The 23,206-nt window shown below is 41.0% G+C and overlaps 1 protein-coding gene across 9 annotated transcripts in view; it reads right to left on the reverse strand.

Annotated features, from left to right (window-relative positions):
• The window catches only part of LOC120722328 (CUB and sushi domain-containing protein 3-like), a 249,206-nt gene that overhangs the window by 186,405 nt on the left and 39,595 nt on the right, over positions 1–23,206 (reverse strand). For all 9 annotated transcript variants that reach the window (XR_005693406.1, XR_005693405.1, XM_040013302.1 and 6 more), the window contains exon 3: positions 17,707–17,819. Coding sequence is in view for 7 of the 9 variants with exons in the window: in XM_040013302.1 (XP_039869236.1) it covers positions 17,707–17,819 (113 nt within the window). In the remaining 2 variants the exon portion in view is untranslated. The remainder of the gene's footprint in view (positions 1–17,706; positions 17,820–23,206) is intronic.

Genomic DNA, 23,206 nt, shown 5'->3' on the forward strand with positions numbered 1-23,206 from the left:
TGTGTTTGTTTTGATTAGTAGACCCCGAAAATGGTGCCGTGCTCCCACAATGCATTGCGGCGTGACGTCAACTCCAAAGCCCTATACCATTACGCCAGCCCTTACAGGCTGGCTAGGTGACGCCCAAGTCAGGAGGGGCCAGTGCCTCCCTATATAATAGGTTGACATAGCGTCAGATGTCATTCAAAACAAGCCCACCTCTTCCTCGCTTCCATAGCAAGGAGGGCGGTCTGGTGAGACACTCACTCATGCTACTCAGAGAACCGGGGTTATATACATAACCTTAAGTTCTCTTTCATAGCATTCGTTTCGTGTCTCACTATGGGAGAAATACTGACTCCTGGATTGCCAGACATGCCTGTTAAGATGGCAACTGACCCCAACAGCACTTCACAGGGGAGAAGCCCCCACCCGGGAAGAGCCTGCACTGAGGACTGAATGCGCTAGGTTAGGTGCCGTCACATCTAACCTGTAAAACCTAGCAAATGTATGAGGTGAGGTCCAGCATGCAGCTGCACAACACCTCCTGAATAGAAAGTCCCCTAAAGAGAGCCCATGAGGTTGCCAGACCTCTAGTGGAATGCGCACGCAAGCCAGCAGGGGGCTGAAGGCCCCTGCTAGTATAGGCCAGGGCAATTGCTCCTACTATCCATTGGGAGAGGCGCTGTTTAGACACAGGCTTTCCCATATGTGATTTAGCCCAGGACACGAACAGCTGGTCACTTTGTCTGACAGTCTGGGTTCGGTCCATGTAAATGCGCAGAGCACAGACTGGACACAAGGTATGCAGCCGCTGTTGCTCCTCTGAGGAGAAAGGCGGTGGGCAAAAGGCCGGCAGTTCTATAGGGGAACATGTGCTGACAACCTTCGGCCTCACTGGCCACTCCACCGAAGATGGCGTTTTGCCGCCCCCTTGTGGTCGCAGCGCGAAACATACGCCATTTCTGTGTCCCATCACCTCTGTCACAGGCGAGCGAGGTCACGGGCTCATCTGCATCATCACAGCCGTGGAAACGCGAGTCTCCACAGGCTGCGTTATGGCAGACGTTGCTCTGTTTTTTTCATGTGTTTTGCAACACTCGACAGCGCCCTCTGCAAACTGCCTGGATGCGCGTGTCGGGGCTTTTTTAATACAGAATGCACGAAAGAAGTGCTTGTGAAACAACACTGCGAACTTTGGCTTTCTTTCCCTCTGGCGGGTCCGGTGACAGGAACGCCGGCCCTAGTTAAGCACTCTGTGTGGAACATGTCCCATTGAACTTGCTCTGGAACGGAGCTGGGAGGCGGCAGGGCGGCCCATGAAGGGGGGAAACTGGGTTTGCTCCCGGCTAGAGGAGAGGCTGTCAGGCTGGCTGCTTCTTCCTCCTCACGATCGCGACACCGGGGGGAGGAGGAGGGGCCGCTTGAGGTCTGGCCTGGGGAGACTGTTTCCGAGTCCATGGATTCTTAGGCGCCCCGGCAGCCTGGGGGGCTGCCTCCGTCTTAGGCACTTTGGGAACCCTAAAGCGGGGACCGGGCGAGACGCTGCCTACGCGAATGACTGGCGCGGTGCTGCTAGGGTGGCGTGCTGGGCCCTCCTCGGCAGGCAGAGTTTCAGAGCCTCATCATCTCTCTTTTTCTCCTCACATCTCTTCTGAATGGCTGTAACAGCCGCATCGAAGAGACCTTGAGGGACGACAGGGGTGTCGAGGAGTTCCTCTTTCTCCTTGGTCGTCAGGTTGGTGAGCCTGAGCCAGCGTGGTTGCTCCTGAAGAACCATGAGGCCCATGGCTCTCCCAGTAGCCTGTATGGCTACCTTGTGGAGGCGGAGGACATGGTCAGTTATAACGCAGATTTCTTCCCACACTGTAGTATCTGGTTTAGTTGTCATGTCCTCTTCTAGCTCAGCTTGGTAAGCCATTAGCATAGAGGAGGCGTTGTCTTGTAGCACTTATCTGTAAGGCTGTAAGACTGGAAGCGGTCTGCTTTGGAGGGGAGAGATGGGGCCGATGAGGGCAGAGACGTCTTCGGGTGAAGATGGCGGAGGTTGATAGACTCCATCCCCTCACAATCCAGCAGGGAGCTCCCCACAATGGGGTGTTTCTCGCTGTAAGGTTTTGCTTTCCACGTCACCGCTATCTCATCGAGTAGCTCCGGGAAAACAGGCAACACATGCTTCCCCGTCTTTTTCGCCTTCGGCAATTTCTTTCTGTCAAAATGAGACTTTACAACCTCTGTTTGTATGGCGGGCCACGGGATGTTGAGCCTAGCAGCTGCACGCTTGCACATGTCCTGCATGTCGAGATCCAGGGGAGATGGCGGTGTCGGTTTTTCAACTTCGCCGGTAGCCGAGAGCTTTGCAGCCCAGCTGATGCTAGCCAGGGAGGTGGAATCTTCCTCCTCACTGTTGTCAGACAGCAGGAGCTCCGAGTTAGCCGACTCATCTCCGTCCTCGTTGGCATCTCCTCCCCAGGTGACTCCAGTATCAGGGAAAAACTCACGATCTCCGTGTGCCTCCAGCGACAGGAAAGCGGTTGCGATGGGCTGAGGGTCTGCCTCTGCCCAGCTCGGCCCTGGCGTTGCGGCCAAATCATCGGGCATCTCAGTTTCTCCTTGCGCTGCAGCAGCCTCACACAGCAAAGGGTCGCCACCCAACAGGTTAGTCTGGCGAGCTAGCCTGCAGCGTAGTAGTTTGCGTGGGAAAGCCGCGCAGTGGATACAGTCTTGTGCGGGCGTCAAGGCAGCCTGAGCGTGAGATAAACCCAGGCATGCCGCACACACGGGGTGTGTATCCCAGGCAGAAATCTTCTTGCTGCAAGGACAGAGTTTTGCAACTTCGTTGGCAGTCGTAGCCATGGTTAGCTAGAGGGTTGCACACGTTAGCGAGACTGACACTGAGTGCGGAGAATATTGCTATTCCTCGATAACGTGGGGTGAAAAGTGTTGCTACTTTTCTACAGGTATTGCTACCTAATGTGTAAAACCGCTAGCGTCGAAGGGTATTGCTACTTGCTACTTGGCACCAGCACTAGCTACAGAACAGTATTGCTACTGCTTGTATGATAGTGGACAACTGAAAAGCTGGGAACAAAGCGCCCGGCGACCGAGTTGTTCACTCGAATCTGTGGACAGTTTAGCTTTAGCACCCGATAGCACAGTTGTCTACAGGCTTCTGTGAGAAGCGAGAAGAGGTTTTTGAATGACATCTGATGCTATGTCAGCCTATTATATAGGGAGGCACTGGCCCCTCCTGACATGGGCGTCACCTAGCCAGCCTGTAAGGGCTGGCGTAATGGTATTTGAGCTTCTGATGAGGTCACGCAGGAGGCGTTCCCATAGTGAGACACGAAACGAATGCTATGAAAGAGAACTACTACACCAGTGGCATATTTTTTATAATTTTGTTTTTCTAATTGTCAGGCACTATGCATGAGTGCAACAACAAGTAACACATACTTTTTCATGCACTGCCTCCAAACAGCAGTACTAAATGCACATTAGTTCATTATTAGTTGTTAGTTAATTAGCTAATTCCCTTGCTTTGCCTGTGAATACTAACTGTGTCAGCTGTCAGTGCTTTATCTGCAAGATATAATGAAAATCTGGCTCTAATGATGGCTGTGCATAGCTACTGCTATATATTGCTGGTGTACTTTGTATATGCTTGGTATCAGACCAGCTTCTCTGTGAAATAACAGTGTTGTTAAACATTACGGTAAAAGAAAATAAGTCATTGTAGGCATGGTGTCTTTGTAAAGATCAGTGTTTATTGGCTTTCCTGTTTTTCCTTGCACATTTTGTTAGGTGATTAACCTTTCATAGACAAATATTGCATGTTTATCAAATTATTTTTATGACCACAATCTTTTACAAAAACAGCCTTAACTAATGCAAAAACTCCAGTATATATCATCATTTTTAATTATCTTTTTCATATGGGTGCTGCCACCAGAGTGTTGGGCTCATGCTAATATTCAGCTGTGGACAGTTTTTAATATTCACCTGAACATGAGCCATAAACATATCTGCAAATCAAACAGATCCTCTGTGTGAATATTCTTCTTTAATCACTTGATCTCACTCTGACTAAGATACATTAGACCAATCTAAACGCAGTAAGACTCCACCGTGAGATAAAGGTGGTTATAGTAAAAGAAGAAAAAGATTCTCACATAATATTAAATATGACATGTAGCTATCAGTTACTTCTGAACTCCTACATTTTGAGTGCTGTGTTAATGGGATATCTACTACACAGTCGTTTTTATGAATGTAACCCAAGTTAAATTAAAACTCAGAATTTAAATGTTGTACCCTTCAAATAATCTCACAGTGAGTGATCTAAGGCACTGAACTTGAATAACAAATGATTTTTCTTTTTTTCTTTTTTATGTCCTGGATGGAAACATTGGGCTGAACCTCTGGAACTAATTGGCAAGAGGTTTGTAACCTGATTCTGTATAAAGGAGCATCTTAGACAGGCAGAGTTAGTCAGATGTAAAGATATACAGAGGTTTAGCCCCCCCAAAAAACAGAACAGTCTGTAAATTATGTTACAATTTCAAAGTAATGTGACTTAATGCAAATTGCAAAGACTGTGAACAGCTCATCATCCACAGTACATAATATCAAAAGAGTCTGAGAATCTGCAGAAATCTCTGTGTGCAAGGCACAAGGCTAAAAAATCAATATTGAATGCCCCCTCATCGTCAGACCCTCAGGCAGCACTACATTAAAAACTGGAATGCTACTGTCATGAAAATCACTGCATGGGCTCAGGAACACTTTTAGAAACCATTTTCTGTGAACACAGTTCAATCCACGAATGCAGGTTAAAGCTCTGACATGCAAAGAAGAAGCCATATGTAAATATGATAAAGAAACACTGCTGTCTTTCTGGGCCAAAGCTCATTGAAAATGCACTGTGAGGAAGTGGAAAACTGTTCTGTGGCCCCACAAAATGAAATTTGAAATTCTTTTTTTGAAAACGCAGACATTACATCCTCCAGATTAAAGAGGAGAGGGGACATCTTGTTAACTGCTCATTATCAGCACTCAGTTTGAAAGCCTGCATCTCTGACGGTATGGGGGTGCATTGGTGCCTATGGAATTGGCAGCTTATACATCTAGCAAAGGCCCCATAAAAGTATATACATGTTATAGGGCAACATATGCTCCCATCCAGATGATGTCTTTTTCAGGGAATGGCCTACATATTTCAGCAAGACGATTATAAACCTCTTACTGCACCTATTACAACAATTTGGCTTTACAGTAGAAGAGTCTGGGTGCTAAACCAGCTGCCTGCCTTCCGGAGCTTTCACTATCTGAAAACATTTGGTGTATCATGAAACAAAAACTATGGCAAAGAACACCCAAAAATGTTGGTCAATTAGAATTCTGTATGAGGCAAGAATGAGATAATATTCCTCTCCCAAAACACAGCAGCCAGTCTCCTCAGTTGCCAGATGTTTATGGAGTGTTGTTAAAAGAAGACGGATAAACATGGCTGCTTACCAACTTCTTTCAGACATTTTTTGAGACATGTTTCTGCCAACAATTTCAAAATGAGCCATTTTCTTCTTAAAATGTCTTACTTTTATTTGTTTTTTGTGCACAAAAGATGTGTTTTTTTGGAAATCATTGCATTCTATTTTTATTAGAATTTTACACAGCCTTACAACCTTTTTGGAACTAGGGATATACATATTTTAAAAACATTGTTGCCATTATCCCCTTCTTAAAGCTACGGTAAATATCAATCAAGAAGCCACGCACTAGAAATTACAAGGTCTACCCACTTCTTCCCAATGACAGAGTCTGATTATTATATTCTGAGGATACCAGAAAGGACTTTTTTTGATAAAGATAAATTGTAAGTTGTCATTAACCACTGTAATGAGCTATTCCATCCTGTAGGATTTTTTTTTAACATCATTTTCTGGGATATATTTCAGTTTTATTGGAGAATCAGAATTTCTTCTCAGTGTTTCTTCAGCACACATCCAGCATGGCTAAATTGTACTTTTCTTTCAAACCAGCTTGCAGGACAATAAGCAATTTTTTTTTTCTTGAGCAGTTACAGACGTGTTAAAAAGAGCCTTCATAGGACTCCATACAGTCCTTTGCCTTTTGTTTATTAAAGACCTCTCTTAAAGTCCCACCACAGCATTTCAGTTGACTTGATATCTGGAGTTTGACTGGGTCGATGCAACACTTACTCCTATTCTTTTTCAGACTTTCTGTTGTAGACTTGATGGTGCACTTAAGATCATTTGCCTGTTGCATGAGCCAGTTTCAGTGAAGCTGTAGCTGTTGGACGGATGGCCTCACATTTGACTCTAAAACACTTTAATATACAGAGGAATTCATGGCAAACTCCTACGGCTACAGCTGCAGAAAAGCCCCGAATCATCACCTCTCCACCTCCATGCTTGGCAGTTGGTATGAGGTGTTTGTACATATTTTATTTATTTTTTTGTTGAGTATTGCATGATCTGACCTTGGAGTGATTTTCCCACAATGCTCTAGACCAGCAAGCTGCCAAAACGTCTGTTTTTATAGACACGATAGGTCTGGCTGCTACTTATCCTCTTAAGACACTGTAGTTGTACAATGTTTTTCAAAGACGTACAGATTTTTATGGTTAAAAACAGAACAAAAACCCGGGACAGAACTGCATTCACAACAACTACAGTATTTAATCCACAGTTCTCGTGTAGAAAGGGTTATAAGACTTCATTCGTGGGAACTGATCACACAATCAAATAAAATTACTATTTTTGGTACGTACCATCTGTTTGGTAAACCTGGAATCAAAAAGGCATTTTTACACACATATAAACTGAGTTATCAGATGGATATATGAATGGATAAACAGATGGAGAGGGATATAGAGCAGTGTATTAGAGACCCTAATGCTGAAGTCACATTTCTAATGTTAATTTCCAGGATTTTTAAAGTTTGGGTGTTTTTTAATCCAATCTCTAATCCTCTTCTCCCCACAGGTTTTCATAAACACATTCCTCTGTAATGATGTATGATATGTAATGAATGCAATATAAAATCTCATCTCCTTAATTCCCGGCTATTTATGTGTATGAGCAAAATAAAGTACAAATATAATGCACTGTTAATAAAGCATGTGTGACTTTTTTTTTTAATTATCTTGAAAAAAATGCCAACTACTGCTGGTAAAATACTAATGCTTAAACAGATCTAATGCTACAGTGACCATTTGTTCACCTACCATACACTGTAGCTTTACTTATTGTATAAGGTTAAAAAAAATTAAATAATACTAAAAAATATTAATTACTTTCTAAAGAAGGCACAAAGAATTTCAGGTTGATTGCATTTTCTTTGAGACTGCTAAATGAAACATTGGGAGCAATATATTGCATTCTCATATTATGATGCCAACTTGAAACATTCTTTTAAACTTATATAGTAGAAAGTCTAAAGTGGTCCATGTGTAATGGGCCTTTTTATGCATGCACATTATTAATGCAGACACATGATTAATTCTAGGTGACACATTGTACGATGTCACTTAGATATATGGTACAATAATAAGATCATTTAAAATACCCGTCTGTCTTATGTCAACCTGAGGACAAAGACAGTAGAATATAAACTTGTCGCTTGTAGTAGCTTATTGTTGACCGATGCCTACATGCGAGGACAAAACAATCTCAGCCATACATCTGTTGTTTTGAGGTTTTTTTCCTAGTTTCAAATTATTAAATATAGCTATGTACTGCAGGCTGCAAGAAAAGTAGGCATCCCTGCATTGCACAGCATGATCCCGAGCAACAAACAGAAACTACGTCTCTGTGGGAGCTACAGAGAGCCTGTGAAATTGAAATGTATTTGTTTGAAATATCAAATTTGTGAAGTTCAACAAAGTGTGACTAAGCACATCAAAGGCAATCTAAATATCTACAAACTCACCACAACAACCCTTTACAGTTTGATGCAGAGAATGTCAGATTTAAATTCAGCACACTGCTGAGCTGAAAATATTAGCATCCAAAAATAATCCGTACACGGCACAAAAAAAAAAAAAAAAAAAAAAGGCAACCGGTCAGGGAGGCAGCTGTATGCACCAGATGTTATTCAGAAATGTCAATGACAAATTATTCTTTTTCCTGCAAAGCCTTCCATCATATGACTACCTTGTGACTGGACATCAACATTACTTGAATTGTCATATTCTTCGGAAAATACCAAAAGCACAGTGGGATTTAGCTATTTATCATTTATAGGCCAATTAAAAAAAAGTCTGCGTCAAGAGCCTGGCTGCTGAAACATGGTGCCAAGCATTCCTTGGATGACTTATTGCCACAGAAGTGTGCCAATGATGTTGAAAGAAAACAAGGTCAGCTGTTGAACAACCAGTGCATAGCATACTGTACTTTATACTTATTACACATGTGTGTGGAGATGGAGGGTGAGGTTCGGGTGACCATAACACTGTGATCTCTCTCTCTATATCTATATATCTACATCTATCTATATATATAAAAGAATCCCCCATTCGCCCCTGCAGGCGGTCTATCCTTCAGACTCGGGTTCTCTACCAGAGGCCTGGGAGCTTGAGGGTTTTGCGCAGTATCTTAGCTGTTCCTAGGACTGTGCTCTTTTGGACAGAGATCTCCAATGTTGTTCCTGGGATCTGCTGGAGCCACTCACCTAGTTTGGGAGTCACCGCACCTAGTACCCCAATTACCATCAGGACCACTGTTACCTTCACCCTCCACATTTTCTCGAGCTCTTCTCTGAGCCCTTGGTATTTCTCGAGCTTCTCGTGTTCCTTCTCACTGTTGTTGCTGTCATTGGGAACCGCTACATTTATCACTATGGCCGTCTTCTTCTGTTTGTCTACCACCACTATGTCCGGTTGGTTAGCCACCATCATTTCCAAGGCATACATGGAACGCCATAACCAAGTGGCCGGCATAGTGTACAGGAACATCTGTGCCGAGTATAACCTGGAAGTCCCGAGGTCAAAATGGGAGATGCCCCCAAGGGTGGTGGAGAATGACTGAGCTAAGATCCTGTGGGACTTCCAGATACAGACGGACAAAATGGTGGTGGCTAACCAACCGGACATAGTGGTGGTAGACAAACAGAAGAAGACGGCCGTAGTGATAAATGTAGTGGTTCCGAATGACAGCAATATCAGGAAGAAGGAACACGAGAAGCTGGAGAAATACCAAGGGCTCAGAGAAGAGCTCGAAAGGATGTGGAGGGTGAAGGTAACAGTGGTCCCCGTGGTAATCGGAGCACTAGGTGCGGTGACTCCCAAGCTAGGCGAGTGGCTCCAGCAGATCCCGGGAATAACATCGGAGATCTCTGTCCAGAAGAGCGCAGTCCTGGGAACAGCTAAGATACTGCGCAGGACCCTCAAGCTCCCAGGCCTCTGGTAGAGGACCCGAGCTTGAAGGATAAACCGCCCGCAGGGGCGTGCTGGGTGTTTTTTTGGTTTTTTTTTATATATGTGTGTGTGTGTGTGTGTGTGTGTGTGTGTGTATACATATATATATATACACATATATAATATCCCTCATTCCCTAATATAAACAACTGCATTATACACAGGCATATTAGGAAAAAAAAGTAGAATTTTTATATATTTCAAGCTTTTCTCTCTAGAAGTTTAATATTTAAATCTACTATTATAATACATGAGGTCAGGCAGGAGACAGTTTTCAAAAAAAAGGTCTAAAAAAAAGAGTTTGACACTTATTTTGGTAAAACAGGAAAACATAGACGGAAATGCAGAGCACTATTGTAACAGATGTTTGCATCTTATGGCATTTTTGCCCTTCCTCTTTCCTTCTTGCTTGGCAAGTCGCTCTTCAGCAATATCTGTCTCCCAATATACCCAGTATCTCTCCATCATACATGTCCAAATGAGCTTAATCTTCTTATTTTCACTTTGTGCATGACCCATCCTTTGTGAGCTGATATACTCATTCCTAGTCCTGTCTACCCTTGTCATTCCCAATGCAAATCCCAAGGAAAATCTTAGCAATCTTTAATTCACATTCCTCCAGATTTTTCACTTTAGAAAATGCTAAAAGAATTAGGCTGGAACATTGTCCCAAGTTGCCGTTTCTCACCGTGGTGCTAGTTAAGGCAGGGCACATCGTTCAGCGTGAATTCATTTGAGAATTACTCGTACTATATTCACATGGGTACAATTAGAAATCAAGCAGACTTTGTGCTAGGGAGCTGGCTGGTTAAATGTCCATGTGTCCAGATTGCTTCCGGCATTTGGATTCTGAAATGCACATGCAACAGCTATATCTAGAAACGTTGAGAGATGCAGTGCATGTGTCAAAGTGAACAAAAACAAAGAACAAACACCACAAAACATGTTTACAACCAGGACAGACCATCAGCCAAAACATTTCCAGACCCCTTTTTGTGGTAAATACTTAAGTTGTATTCCTGCAGCAACAGAGCCCAGCGCATAAGGCGCTGGTTATGATTAAACATGCGAGCAAGGAACACGAGTGGGTTGTGGTCAGTGTACACAACAAGAGGTAACATGCTGGACCCCAGGTATACGTGAAAGTGCTGAAGAGCCAACAACAAAGCCAGGGTCTCCTTTTCAATGGTGGAGTAGTTTAACTGATTTTTATTAAACTTGTGGGAAAAGTAACAAATGGGGTGGTCCAAACCCTGCAAGTCTTCTTGCAACAGCACTGCCCCAGCCCCGACAGCACTGGCATCAACCTCAAGTTTGAATGGTCGCGTCAAATCAGGTGCAGATAACACAGGAGTGTGGCAGAGAAGGGCTTTTGCACTCTCAAAAGCATCTTGACACTCACTTGACCATATAAACTCAACCTTTGGGCTGAGTAGGTCAGTCAATGGCTTGACTACAGAGGAGAAATTTTTACAAAAGTTTCTGTAGTAGCCCACCATCCCTAAAAACCTACGCAACTCACGCCTGGTGGTAGGTGTGGGAAACACTTTAATCACTGCCACTTTGGCATCAATGGGCCAGACCTGTCCACGTCCCACCTCCCTGCCCAAGTACGTCACTGTAGCTTTGGAAAACTCACACTTAGCTAAGTTGAGAGTTAGAGTAGCTTGAGCCAAACGGTGAAATACCTGACGTAGAGTTTCCAAATGATCTTGCCATGTTTCTGTATAAATTACTAGATCATCTAGGTAGGTACTGCAGTTGGACAGGCCACGGAGGACTTTATTTACCAGCCTCTGGAAGGTGGCAGGAGCGTTACACATCAGGCTGGGTATCGTCACTGATTTCTAGAATTGATTCCATCCCGATTCACAAGGTCCTGAATCGATTCAATCCACGATTCGATTTAATTCGATTCGATTCGGGGAAATTTTGCCTCAGACAGTCAGAAATATTATAATTCTGATCACTTATCAATACATATCAATATTTCTATATCAAAAAAAAGAAACCTGACACTTGTGAGATTTTATCAAAGGTGTAAGCATTACAGCAGATTCCTTTGTGTCAAAGTAACTGAGGATAAAACACAGAAAAACATGAAGGCATTTTTCCTGGTCTGGGTTTTTATAGCAGATGACCTTAAAAATATTGTGCAGTCAAAAATGAAGTGAAGCACAGCAAAGTTACAGAGGTTTGATTAGAGACACCGCAAAGCATTTTGCAGTTTTGCATAATCTTAAAAAGTTTTAATTTGTTCAGTATTGAACAGCGGAAATGAGGCTTACTTGTCGGAAGTAAAAAAAAAAACAACAACAACAAAAAACAGCTGCCGACACCATAAGTAGGGGTAGGTTTTTTTTATCGATTTAAAGAGAGAGAGAACGTGCTCTACATGAAGTGTGATTTTATCGTGGTGGAAGCAAAACAGCAAAAGTAAGAGGAAATTCGTGACGATGTTTATGATAAGTGCAGTTTGGATCATCTTTTGCTGCTGGTTCAGTCAATATTGTTTGGAGAGAGATAAAACCTGCAGCTTCAGATTCTAGCGTAAAAAAGACGTAAACACAAAGCGCGGACCTGCTGACGCTTCAAAATCAGTGAGCTTTTGGCTTTCAGCCCCGACGGGGTGTCCCTGTACGTGCAGTCGGGTGAGAAAGGCGACATCTCACTCATTCAGATGCGTTGGGTCCGCATCTTTGTGTAGAATCCGTGTACCTGCTCTCATTTACTGTTTTAGCTGTTTGGTGGTTGTAGACATTTTGTGAGGTTTAACCTGAGATTCTGGCGTTTCGGGCAAAATAAATTTATATTAAAAAATCGATTCAGGATTTTAATGAATCAATATCATGTTATCCAGACCAAATCGATAATCAAAACCCACCCCTAGTTATACATGCCGAATGCCATGACTGTGTACTGTAGAAAATCGTCAGGTGTTGCAAAGGCAGGAGGGACAGTCTACACAGTCTGTTCGCATCAACAAGTCCCCCAGGAATGAAGAATCCTCAGCCTTTTATGCTTCCCAGTAAATGCAGGCAGGCGCGTCATTGGTCCGTCGTGTTCAAGGCTCCTGCAGCAGCCAATGGTGTGTGTGGACTGGCACACTCTGATCTGCATGAAGTTGGGCGGGCATAGGTCCCTGGCCAGCCAATCACCCGTGAGTCCTGGAACGCTTTGATTTCCATAGAGGAAGGCGGGGCCACCTGAGGCCAGAGGCCGTAACAACAAGAATATATCAACTTGCGTCCTTTGATTCATGGGCTCCAAACCATACCCAAAAGCAGATTGTACCCTGTGAACCTCAGTTTGCGCCTGAACAGAGCCAGTTTTAATTTCAGCTACCAGATGTTGCTGGGACATTGGGCAGACCGCACTCAGCCAAATAAAAATGTGATGAAATTATTTTTCAGGATGACATTACATTTTCTAAGAAATGTAACTCTCCTCAATAACTTCTCATGGACTTGTATTGATTTCTTTTGCAAGGATATAATGTTTTTTCAAGCATTTTTAAGCTTTAGATAAAGTATTAAACTTTAAAAATTAAAAAAAAAAACTGTAGACGTTTATTCAGGGCTCAATGTTGCTAAAGGATCTGATGTATAGATTCACAGGTCTGATGCCCATTCTCTGTAAGAGCAAAAATAAAAACTAAACAAAAAAAACACGACAGACTAATATACCATTGAAACTTGCTTAGGGTAAATTTCAGGCAATCTAATCCAGACTTCTCTTTAAGAGAACTACAGAGTGAAACAAAGGACTATTTCTCGAAAGTAAATGTTTTGAAAAAGTAACCCCAGGTCACTAATTAAAAAGTAATAGATGCATCCCCACTATAATTATACCCGCACTGACTCACTGCCCTTCGGTGTATGGAAAGTCATAACTAATGTGTCAGACAGATGTAGCCCTTGAATGAATTCACAGGACACATTGCAGATATTTGAAGCTGTTGCTTTAGATAAAGTCTTTTATCATATGAAGGGGGAAAAGTACTAAAACCTGCTCGCTATGTAACCACACGGAAATTTTTAGGAAAAGAAAGTAGTACTTTGAATAAGAGCCCGCACGTAACATTGAATCAGGGTTTCAGATTTTATGAGGATTTAAAGAACCCCCTAAAGATATTAAGTGTGTGAGATGCAGTGTTAGCCTTGAGCTAACAAGTGGTGCTGTCTGGAGGGCCTTAAATAAACTGTTGATAGAACCGAACCTTGTGAAAACAGCTGCTCCTCAACACTAGGGGCTTGTGCTAAACATGAAAACCTGTGCAGACTTGACTTTTGGTGGAACAGTGAATGCAAATTTACCTTATAAACTGAGGTCTTTTAGCCTAACAAAGCATTGCCCAGTGTGCGAAATAAAGTGTGAATTATATGTAAAGTCTAAGGAAAAAGGGGAAATTATTTCTTCTTTACAATAATGTTAACAGAATATGTCAAATGTATTTCAAAACAAAGAAAAACGACAAAAGACCAGAACATCCTCATAGCAAACACTCGTGTTCAGTTTTTGCTTAAAATTCACATAAAGACATTGAGAATGACTTGCATTATCCTCATCACAGTGGTAACGAGTGAGTTATGTGAAATAGCAAATGGGGTAGTTGGGTGCGAGATTTCTCTTGGGCTGTGCTATTTTTTCCCCCTGTATATCTAATGACTGTGTAGCCCTTTGAAGAAGATGGAAGTTTGACGGAGTGGCAATGTTTGTGAGCACACATGCAGCATACTTTCCCCACAGGAGCCGCCTGGGTAGATTGCCTGTGAGCAGGCTGCCGAGCTGAGCTGTTTTATGCAGGAGTGGAAAAGAGCACTGACTAAAGCCATGTTGGATCACAGAGCAAATAACACATCGACATGCACAGACATACAAACATATATGTCCAACTCAGTGGAAAATCTGGATTGCTACACAAATGAAATGATTCGGGGGGACAAGATGAAATTGCATTGTATGGGTCAGCTGTCCTTCAAAGAGTCCTCAAACAACAGTGGTGGATGAAATGCCAGTGGGAAAGATTTAAGACAAGCACACAAATACTTTTTGTTTTGTTTTGTTGAAAACACACTCCCTGCAACAAAGGGCAAGCAGATACCTTTGCTACCAGCATATGTACAATGCACTGCTGTATCTCTAAAGCACTAGTGGCCATTGTTTAGCAGTGTTGTAGAAAAAGCCTGTATCTCCACTCCCTTATAAATGCAGCATGATCCTTCCAGGCCGTGAGTAAGCATAAAGGTCACTCTAACAGAATTGTGGTAGTACAAGAAAGTAGGCACGACAAATAAAAAATAAATAAATAAAACCACTGGTTGCTGGAGAATGTTTGATGGATTGTTGTGCATTATAGGAAACTATATAAAAGACTGACAGCATCTCCATCTGGTCGTGTCCTTCAAATGCATGTAGATTCAGTTCCACTTAATTGCAATAATAATTCTATCATAACACATTTTAAAACATAAGAATGAGCAGCACATACATATTCATGTGCGAGATGTGGATAACCACAGCAATATAACAAGGAACAATGGTACTGTGACAGTTACTCAGATGTGAAAATGAATACATTATGGAGGAGTACACTGAACTTTTTGTAAATGTAGCACTCATAAGAATCTCTGACTAGAAAAACTACTACTCCACCAAAACATTTTTTGGTGGAGTAGTAGTTTTGGAGTAGTAGGTTCAAAGGCAGGGCACAGGCCACCACGTGTCACTCTAGTCTTCCTAGATTGTGTGTTGCCCAATGGACAAAAAGTAGATCAGTAAACATCCAAATGAGGCCCAAATGAGGCAGAGGAGGCGGAAGAGTGCACCTCAAGGCTATGATGTTAAGTCACAGATGAGTGCATCAAAACAGCGCCACATGGCCGTAAACTAACAGCGATTAGGTTTAGGCATGTAAAGCAAGTGCTTAGTGTTAGGTTAAAGGCTTGAAATGAATTCTTGTTTCAAAGGTTTGACAACTAGATGAAGGATAGAATGACGGGACCAGGATTAGTTTTCATACTAACTGGTTCTCTCAAATCGTGCTCTCAGTTACACACTTTAAACCAGCAGATGATTTAAAAAAAACACTGATATTTTTGAGAAACAGCATTGCCACAATGAGCCATTAAAGAATGAGTGATAGGCCTAACAAACTCAATGTTACACTGCATGTTACAGTGAAACATAGAGTGTAAAATTTTCAAATGAAACATTTTCCTGATTAATGTACTAGCTACGAAATGAAATAAACCGCTTTGATATTATATTGCCTATTGTACATGTTTGCAAATATTCTCAACTGTAGTTAAGCTACAGTGCTGCTAAGAAAACAGGAATAAAGCTGTGCCTTATGTGTAACGATGTGTTAAATATCCCCATCAGCATGAAATTGTGTTGGAGAGTAAACACGCAGAAACTGGAATACAACCAAACCACCCAGGGAAGAGCAAGAGAGACACAAAAAAAATTGATGCAGGAAAGGAAATGCAGTCAAGCTCAGGAAAAAAAGAGGCAGAAAGAGTAAAGATGGAGAAAGTCTCAGTGGCAGATGGACAGGGGAAATGACCTTGACTGGCTAGGTCTGGGGCAGGTGGGAAGATGAAGATAGAGGGTCTCAAGGACGGGGTCAGCCTGTTAGTGAACGATTCAAGCAGAAAGTAAGAAAAAAGGGTGTAGAAGAGTGCAAAAAAGCTAAAGAAACAAATATAACACAAGTTAAAAAAAAAAAAAAAGGTCAGGATGCTGTGTAAAATGTAATTTAAAACACAATGTGGTGATTTGCAAATCTCATGAACCCAATTTATCCAAAACTGGACATAAACATATTGTTTATATAACTATTTAAATAACTGTTTAAATGTAGACCTTTACAATTTCATGAAAATATTAGCTCATTTTGAATTTTATGGCAGCAACCTGGGTCAAAAAATTTGGGATGGGGACAACAAGGAGATGGAAAAGTAAGTGGTACTAAAAAGGAGACAGCTGGAGTAACTAATTAGGTTACCTGGCAACAGTCCAGTTATGGGATAATAAAAGAGAGGCAGAGTTACTCATTAAAATGGACAGAGTTTAATCGATCTACAAAAAATAATAAACATTAAAAAAAGTAATTAAGAATAATGTTTCTCTGTGTAAAATTGTGAAGACTTTAACGATCACATCATCTAAAGTGCATAATATTACCAAATGATTCAAAGAATCTGGAGAAATCTCTGTGTGCAGGGGACAAGGCTGGAAATCAGTGTTGAAAACACATGATCTTCGGGTACTTGGGCACCATTGCACTAAAAATAGGCATGATTCTGTCATGGAAATCAGTGAATAGGCTCAGAAACACTTCCTGTGACATCTGTGACACTGACTGTGACATCCACGAATGCAGGTCACAGCTTTAACATGCAAAGAAAAAGCCATATGTGAACATAATCAAGAAATGTTGCTGTCTTTCTGGACCAAAGCTCATTAAAAATGGACTATTTGAAATTCATTTTAGAAAACACAAACATCATGTCCTCCAGACTAAAGAGGTAAACATGGCTGTGTCCCAACTTCTTTAAGAAATGGTGCTGCCATCAATTTCAAATTACAGAATTACATTTTACACAGCATCTCAACTTTTTTCGAATTGGCTGTACAGATAGAAGGTCGTGGGGACTAGGCAAGCGAACAAGTTGATACCCAAGGAGGGAAGGAAAGGAAAACATTAAGACAAAACGTAAAGTAAGAATGGAAAAAGAACGAGACACAGAGATGGATGAATGAACGCTTTCACCTGAAACAGCAGACGGGGAAAAGAGCAGGAATGAACAAGATGGTCACAGAAGGATTGCTCATATTTAGACAGCTCCCCGCTGCACTCAGCTCTGCTCCAACACAGATAACTCAGTGCATCCATTAGTTCAACTAATTCCCATCGCCATCTGCCAAGCAATTTCAGATCCACCTCTGGAGTCGCAGGAAAGGTTCTGGACTTTGGGGGAGGGATGTTGGATTTGGAAAATATTGGATTAATTTGCTTAATTGAAGAGCCTAATGTTTCCATAACTCAACAGTGGAAGCCCTGAAGGAAATCAGGTGCTGTAAGTGTGATCACAGGTTCCTTCTCGTAAGAATAAATGTTGTCTCCTTCTCCTGGCAGAAGGATTTTTCTTCTAAATGAAGACAGCTACTTCATCATAGTTTCTAACACTGCATATTACACATTAATACACACATTTTTTGCCATACTATGTATGAGAGAATGACAGGAAGAGACAAAGAGCAGAAAATTATGCTGTCCTTACCTTCATAAGCTACTTTAAATCCATGAGCGCTTACTGCAAAGTCACTGGTAAGCCTCAGGGAAAAAATAGAGCCAGAACTGGTAACAGGTGGAGGGATGGTAAATCCTGTTAACCTGTAGAATAGGAAAAAGAGACCTCAGAACTGAATGCATGACTGAATTCATAACATTTCCACATCCTTTACACCAGCATGAAATAAGATGCCCCCTGAAAAAAGAAACCTCACTTTCAAACATGGAACATAAGAAATGAGTTTTTTTTATGAACTTGAACTGTGTGATGGCATCCACAAAAACCTGTCATATGTTATATAAATCTGTATATTTATTTATTTTTTGTAAATACAAACAGGATGCACTTTTTAGATTCCACAAGCTAAAATAAGACAAGTTCAAGGGAAACTCAGACCTCCAGTAATGGAGGTTCAGCATCCCCTGTGAACACTCCTGAATCCAATTATGCTTTTGTTTCTCCTTTGAAAAATTAACAATTCTAAACAGACAACTTAAAAACTCGTGAGGCTGAAATTGAAGATATTAAATATATGCTTGTTTGTTTTTTTATTTAAATCAGCTAGGCTACCTGTGAAGGTAAATTACTGTAATTTACATTTTTCTGTTGAGAGATGTGTGCGAACAAAATCCAACGACTTCACACACAGTTAAACTTGTTACATATAACGACAATTTAAAAGTCCTCACAGCAGCAGTGTGCCATAGCATTTTGGGTCTAATAAAACAGAACAGCTCTGAGAATTGTGATGCAATTTGTCCAGCAGTAATATACTCAGTACTATACAATCAAAACCCAAGCGGGAACCTTCCCCATTGTTGGTTGGCCTGTGAGGGCTGGCAGCTGCATTGTAACAGACTGCTTCATTACTGCATTTCAAATTAGGTGCAGACCCAAACAAATCCATTTACTTTCACGACGTCGTAAACAAGATGTGTTGCTGACCATTCCTCAGCGGCAGTTGCTAATGTTCTATCGACCTTCCACTGCTATAAGCCAGGCAACGAAGCATGAACTAAAGTTGTGCATGAAACAAAATGTCTCCTTTTCTATTGCCCTCTCGTTTTCTCGCTTTTTCTTTTTTATTACACATTTTTGGAGCCATATGTGTGACCAAATCTCTGTTTGACAATAAGCCAGGTAAATAATGTCTGCAGCAGGCCAAATGTGCAAAAACAGAAACTTCCCAAGTGACAGTAATGAAGAAGGTGCTGTATTTACAACTTCAATAGAGTTTACAATTACAGCACTGTGAACTGTGTAGTAAATAATCACCCTTTTTTGCAGGCACAGCCCAGCATGCCAAGATATTGCTTAACATCAGCTGCTGCATGCCGTTACTGAATAACGGAAAGAAAAAAGGGTAATCTTAGAAGCTTAATGTAAAAAAAGATCATTGTACATAATTTGCCTGGTGGGTCAATTAAAAGCAAATAAAAGGTTGCACAATCAGAACACCTTGTTGGAGTCTTTAAAAATAACTAGAAAAACACAAGAGACAGGTAACACACTGAAACATTATTTACCACTTTTCATTATCTTACTTATTAATGTTTTTGACCAATGACATTTACTGAAATCTCTCAACTGGTTACAACCTAGATAATAAGGGGAATGTCACTCAAAGCCTACTCAGCGCCCACATTGTACAGAGTGGAGAGAAAGGAGGAAAGAAAACTATACCAGTCTCTGCACAGAAAGAAAAAAAGTGCACCAAAATTCTTACGGATGTGGAGTGGAAACAAATCTCATGATATAGCTGGCATTAGAATGTCACGCATGGAGGCATCAGTTTGACATGACTTTGGCTCTGTGCTATCAAGCACAAAAGTCACATTGAAAAGACAAGTGTGTAAACCTGGCCTTTCCCTTTGGTCCCGCCACTGGCCGCTGCTGCATTTAGCAAACGAATCCTCAGCCTTTCTTTTGCAAAACAATTCTTTCTTTGCCATTTCAACAGGAAGACGGGGGTCTACGGTGCCATTTTGTGTAATAGTTACATGCTTTCAGTGAATTACAGTTTGATGTCAAGCTGAGCAGTCTTTAAAATTGCTCTCCTTACCCCATGTCTAGTAGAGGTGGGAATCACCATACAACTCACGATACGATATTATCACAATACTTAACGCACGATACGATATTATTGCAATTTTTAAAAATATTTTGCGATATTCAAATTCTGTACATAAAGGTAAACTTTATCAATATTCATTTTATCTAATATCAAAGTCTCACACTCAGTCTTTTTCTCATTTGAGTCAGTTTTATTGTTGACAAACTGAACGGTTTGTATTACAGTCTAGTCCAACTTAACTGAATGCAACCATCTGGTACAATTATAGCTATTCTGAACTATGCAATTTATGAAAACTATGCAGCCCATTCAGCAACTGAAGAATGTGAAAGTAAATTAAAACAAAATATAATTTTACATTAAATAAAAAAGTTTTAAACTTAATTAAAATAAAACATGTCTTAAATTAAAATAAGTAAACTGTCATGTTTATTGCTGCCAAAAAAAAAACAGTTAAACACATTTGGACAGTGAAGGAATGTCAGGATTCTTGCTCAGAAAAAGGAGCTGATCAACATGCTCTGAAGTCAGAGCATGTTCCAGTCCACGAAAAAATTGTTTGTAACAAAATATCGATTTCTGCTGTCCCTGTATCGATACATTATTAGCAAACAAAATATCACGATACTACACAGTATCGATTTTTCCCCCACCCCTAATGTCTAGGGAGGAGGATGCATGGGGGAACTAATTATTGGCTGAACAGAACAGACAAGAACAGAACAATCAGTGGCTTCAGAGTGCATGCTCACACAGATATTGATGGCACTCACCAGCTTGAGTGCAATGCAGTTACACAATGACACTAAAAAGCCTTGACCTGAAATGGTTACTGGAGAAGTGCAGCAAATGAAGACTGAATTGTTATATCCACAAATAACAAATTGACAAAGTATTTTTTTTCTTTCACCAATGCCTATAAAAACTGAGTGTAGAAAGAAGAGGAAAAGTGCTGCTATGGCAACATGATATACGTGATATAGAGAAATTAGGAGAGAGACAAAAAAAATGATGCAGTATACCAATATACACAGGGTAGAGAGAGGAATGCTTCTCCTAAAATCATCCAAAAATCTAGAGAAAAAAAAGCAAAAACATGTTCTTATGATCACAGGTGGATTATAAAACAGAAAACTGAAGTATTGCACTGTCATCATATCAGCACTAAACAGCAAAGGAGTGAGGATGCCATGGGTTTAGCCGACATTATGTGGAGACAGTGTTTCTAAATCTGGCATTGAAAGGGATTAAGAGGTGACAAGTCTAGGTATGCATCAAAATTCTATACCCCCCTCTATACTCCCAAACCTCAAATTTCAAATGTGGACAGGTCTCACGTCTCAACTTTGCAGGTCAGCATAATGTTGGACTATTTTAAAGTTGAAAATCTGAACAAGCATCCGCTTAAACTACAGGCATGGAAACATGCCTCCACATAAGAAACACTTATTCTGCTTGTCTGCAAAGACAAGGACATGAATGCAACTGATTTTGAGATAATTAGACTGCATCACATTACTAATGCATTAGAATGATAATTAGAATGATACTAAAGGGTCCTGAGGAATGAAAGAATCTACAATTTCTGAACCTCACAGTGGTAACTGCACATCTATGCACATCTATTCTGTAAAATCTTTCAACAGTCCCTAGTCTAGACAAGGTCTGGATAATATGGAACAAAAATCTGTTTTAATGATAGTGCTGTTACAAAATTCGTTTGCGAAATGTGTTTCGCTGTTCCACGTGAAAGACGTATTGTTGTTGCAGTGCGCTATTTCGTTTGCAATTAGCCTATCGTTCATTCATTCATAATGGGGCCGGCATAAGGCATAAATATGAGCGAGTTTAAAAAAAATGTTAAAAAAATATCATTGCACAGTGTACGTACATACATTAATTAACGTAAATGTAAGTTTAAGTTTTAAAGTTTAGAATTAAATTCCATAATGTTATGTACATGTACACGTACGTATGTATGCATGCATACGTATGCTTTCTTCAGCCTCCACCAAGAACTTCGTCTTCAGCCAGCATCGCCTCACTCAAAAGGCGATGGAAAAAGGTGCTTCGACTTATGAAAATTTTGACTTACGAAAGACCCTCTGGAACGAATTAATTTCGTAAGTCGGAGTTCCACTGTACAGGGCCAATATTGCAGATACGAATATAGATACTGATACTTTTAACTTACAAAGGTAGCTTATGTAGGGAAGAGAAGTGTGTCATGACAAATAGCATGAATTATCATCAATTTGCAATATCTAAATACATTTTAATGAACACAAAATTATTGTGATTTACTTCTACTTTACACAATAATTAAAACAACAAAAACAAAATTTCTCAGAAGAATGAGGGTAGATCTGTAAGAACCAGAGATGTCCATGTATCAGTAATGACTTGTCAATCACCAGTTATTTTCATCTTAAAGCATATTAAAGTTAATTTTACTCTATATATTTTTCAAGGGGAACAGAAAAGAAGACTTAAAACTAGTGTTTGAGCACAAATGCTCATGAAATTGCTAAATAAGCGAATAAGGGAGCACCTTCTCATAGAGTTCTTTTAACTGTGATTTTTTTTTCAAACAAGAAGAGCCCCTATTGAAAAAAACTCCAGCTTTGAGGGATGCCAAATTTACAGTCTATTTGCACCAGAATATCTACTCAAGACTTCAATTACTACAGGTGTCATTTCATTGGCTGAATCTGGCCAGCATGAAGAAACCGAACTGGCGGACTTGGGAAATTAGAGGAAATGTATTCTAATACTTCTCGTGACACAGCATGTAGGCACAGATTGGCGCTGACTCATCAAGGTCTGCTGGATCAGTTGAGGCCACACCCAAGTTGGCAGCTCTCTTGCCACCTGAAGGCAGCACAGAGATCGTTACAACAGTGATTTATATGGCACACTGCAGTGCTGTCTATTCACACCAGCACGTGGTTGTGATGTATGAGTGGCAACAAACCCCTGGAAGCAAGATAAATTAGCCCTCAGTCAGAGTACATTAATATGTTCTGACGATCAAGGGGGTTCCCACATGCCCCTCTCTGTCCTACGTTCCCAGATGGCTCCCCAGCCTGTCAGCAATGTATCTGAGTTGATTACTGAGGAAGGTTCCCCAGTGGGGTTCCTCTGAGAATGAAGTCCCTGTCCCTCCAGGCAAAAGCAGTATCCCTCTCCTGTCCTGTTCTGGATGAAGATCAAAGATGCTGAACTGTATGGGAATCACCAAAGGAATCACTACTAATGCTGCTGCCATCAATCCTTGCAGTCTCTAAAACTGTTAACAGTCACTTGCTTCCATTTATTTTATTTTATTTTTGAAGACAAGTTAATGCTTTCTCCAAACTGTCCTCTCAGGAGTGAGATGTACATTTATTGTCCCAGAATCTAAATGGAGAACAA

Source organism: Simochromis diagramma, unplaced genomic scaffold (assembly GCF_900408965.1).
Source record: "Simochromis diagramma unplaced genomic scaffold, fSimDia1.1 OVJJ01000618.1, whole genome shotgun sequence".
NCBI classification, from domain to species: domain Eukaryota; kingdom Metazoa; phylum Chordata; class Actinopteri; order Cichliformes; family Cichlidae; genus Simochromis; species Simochromis diagramma.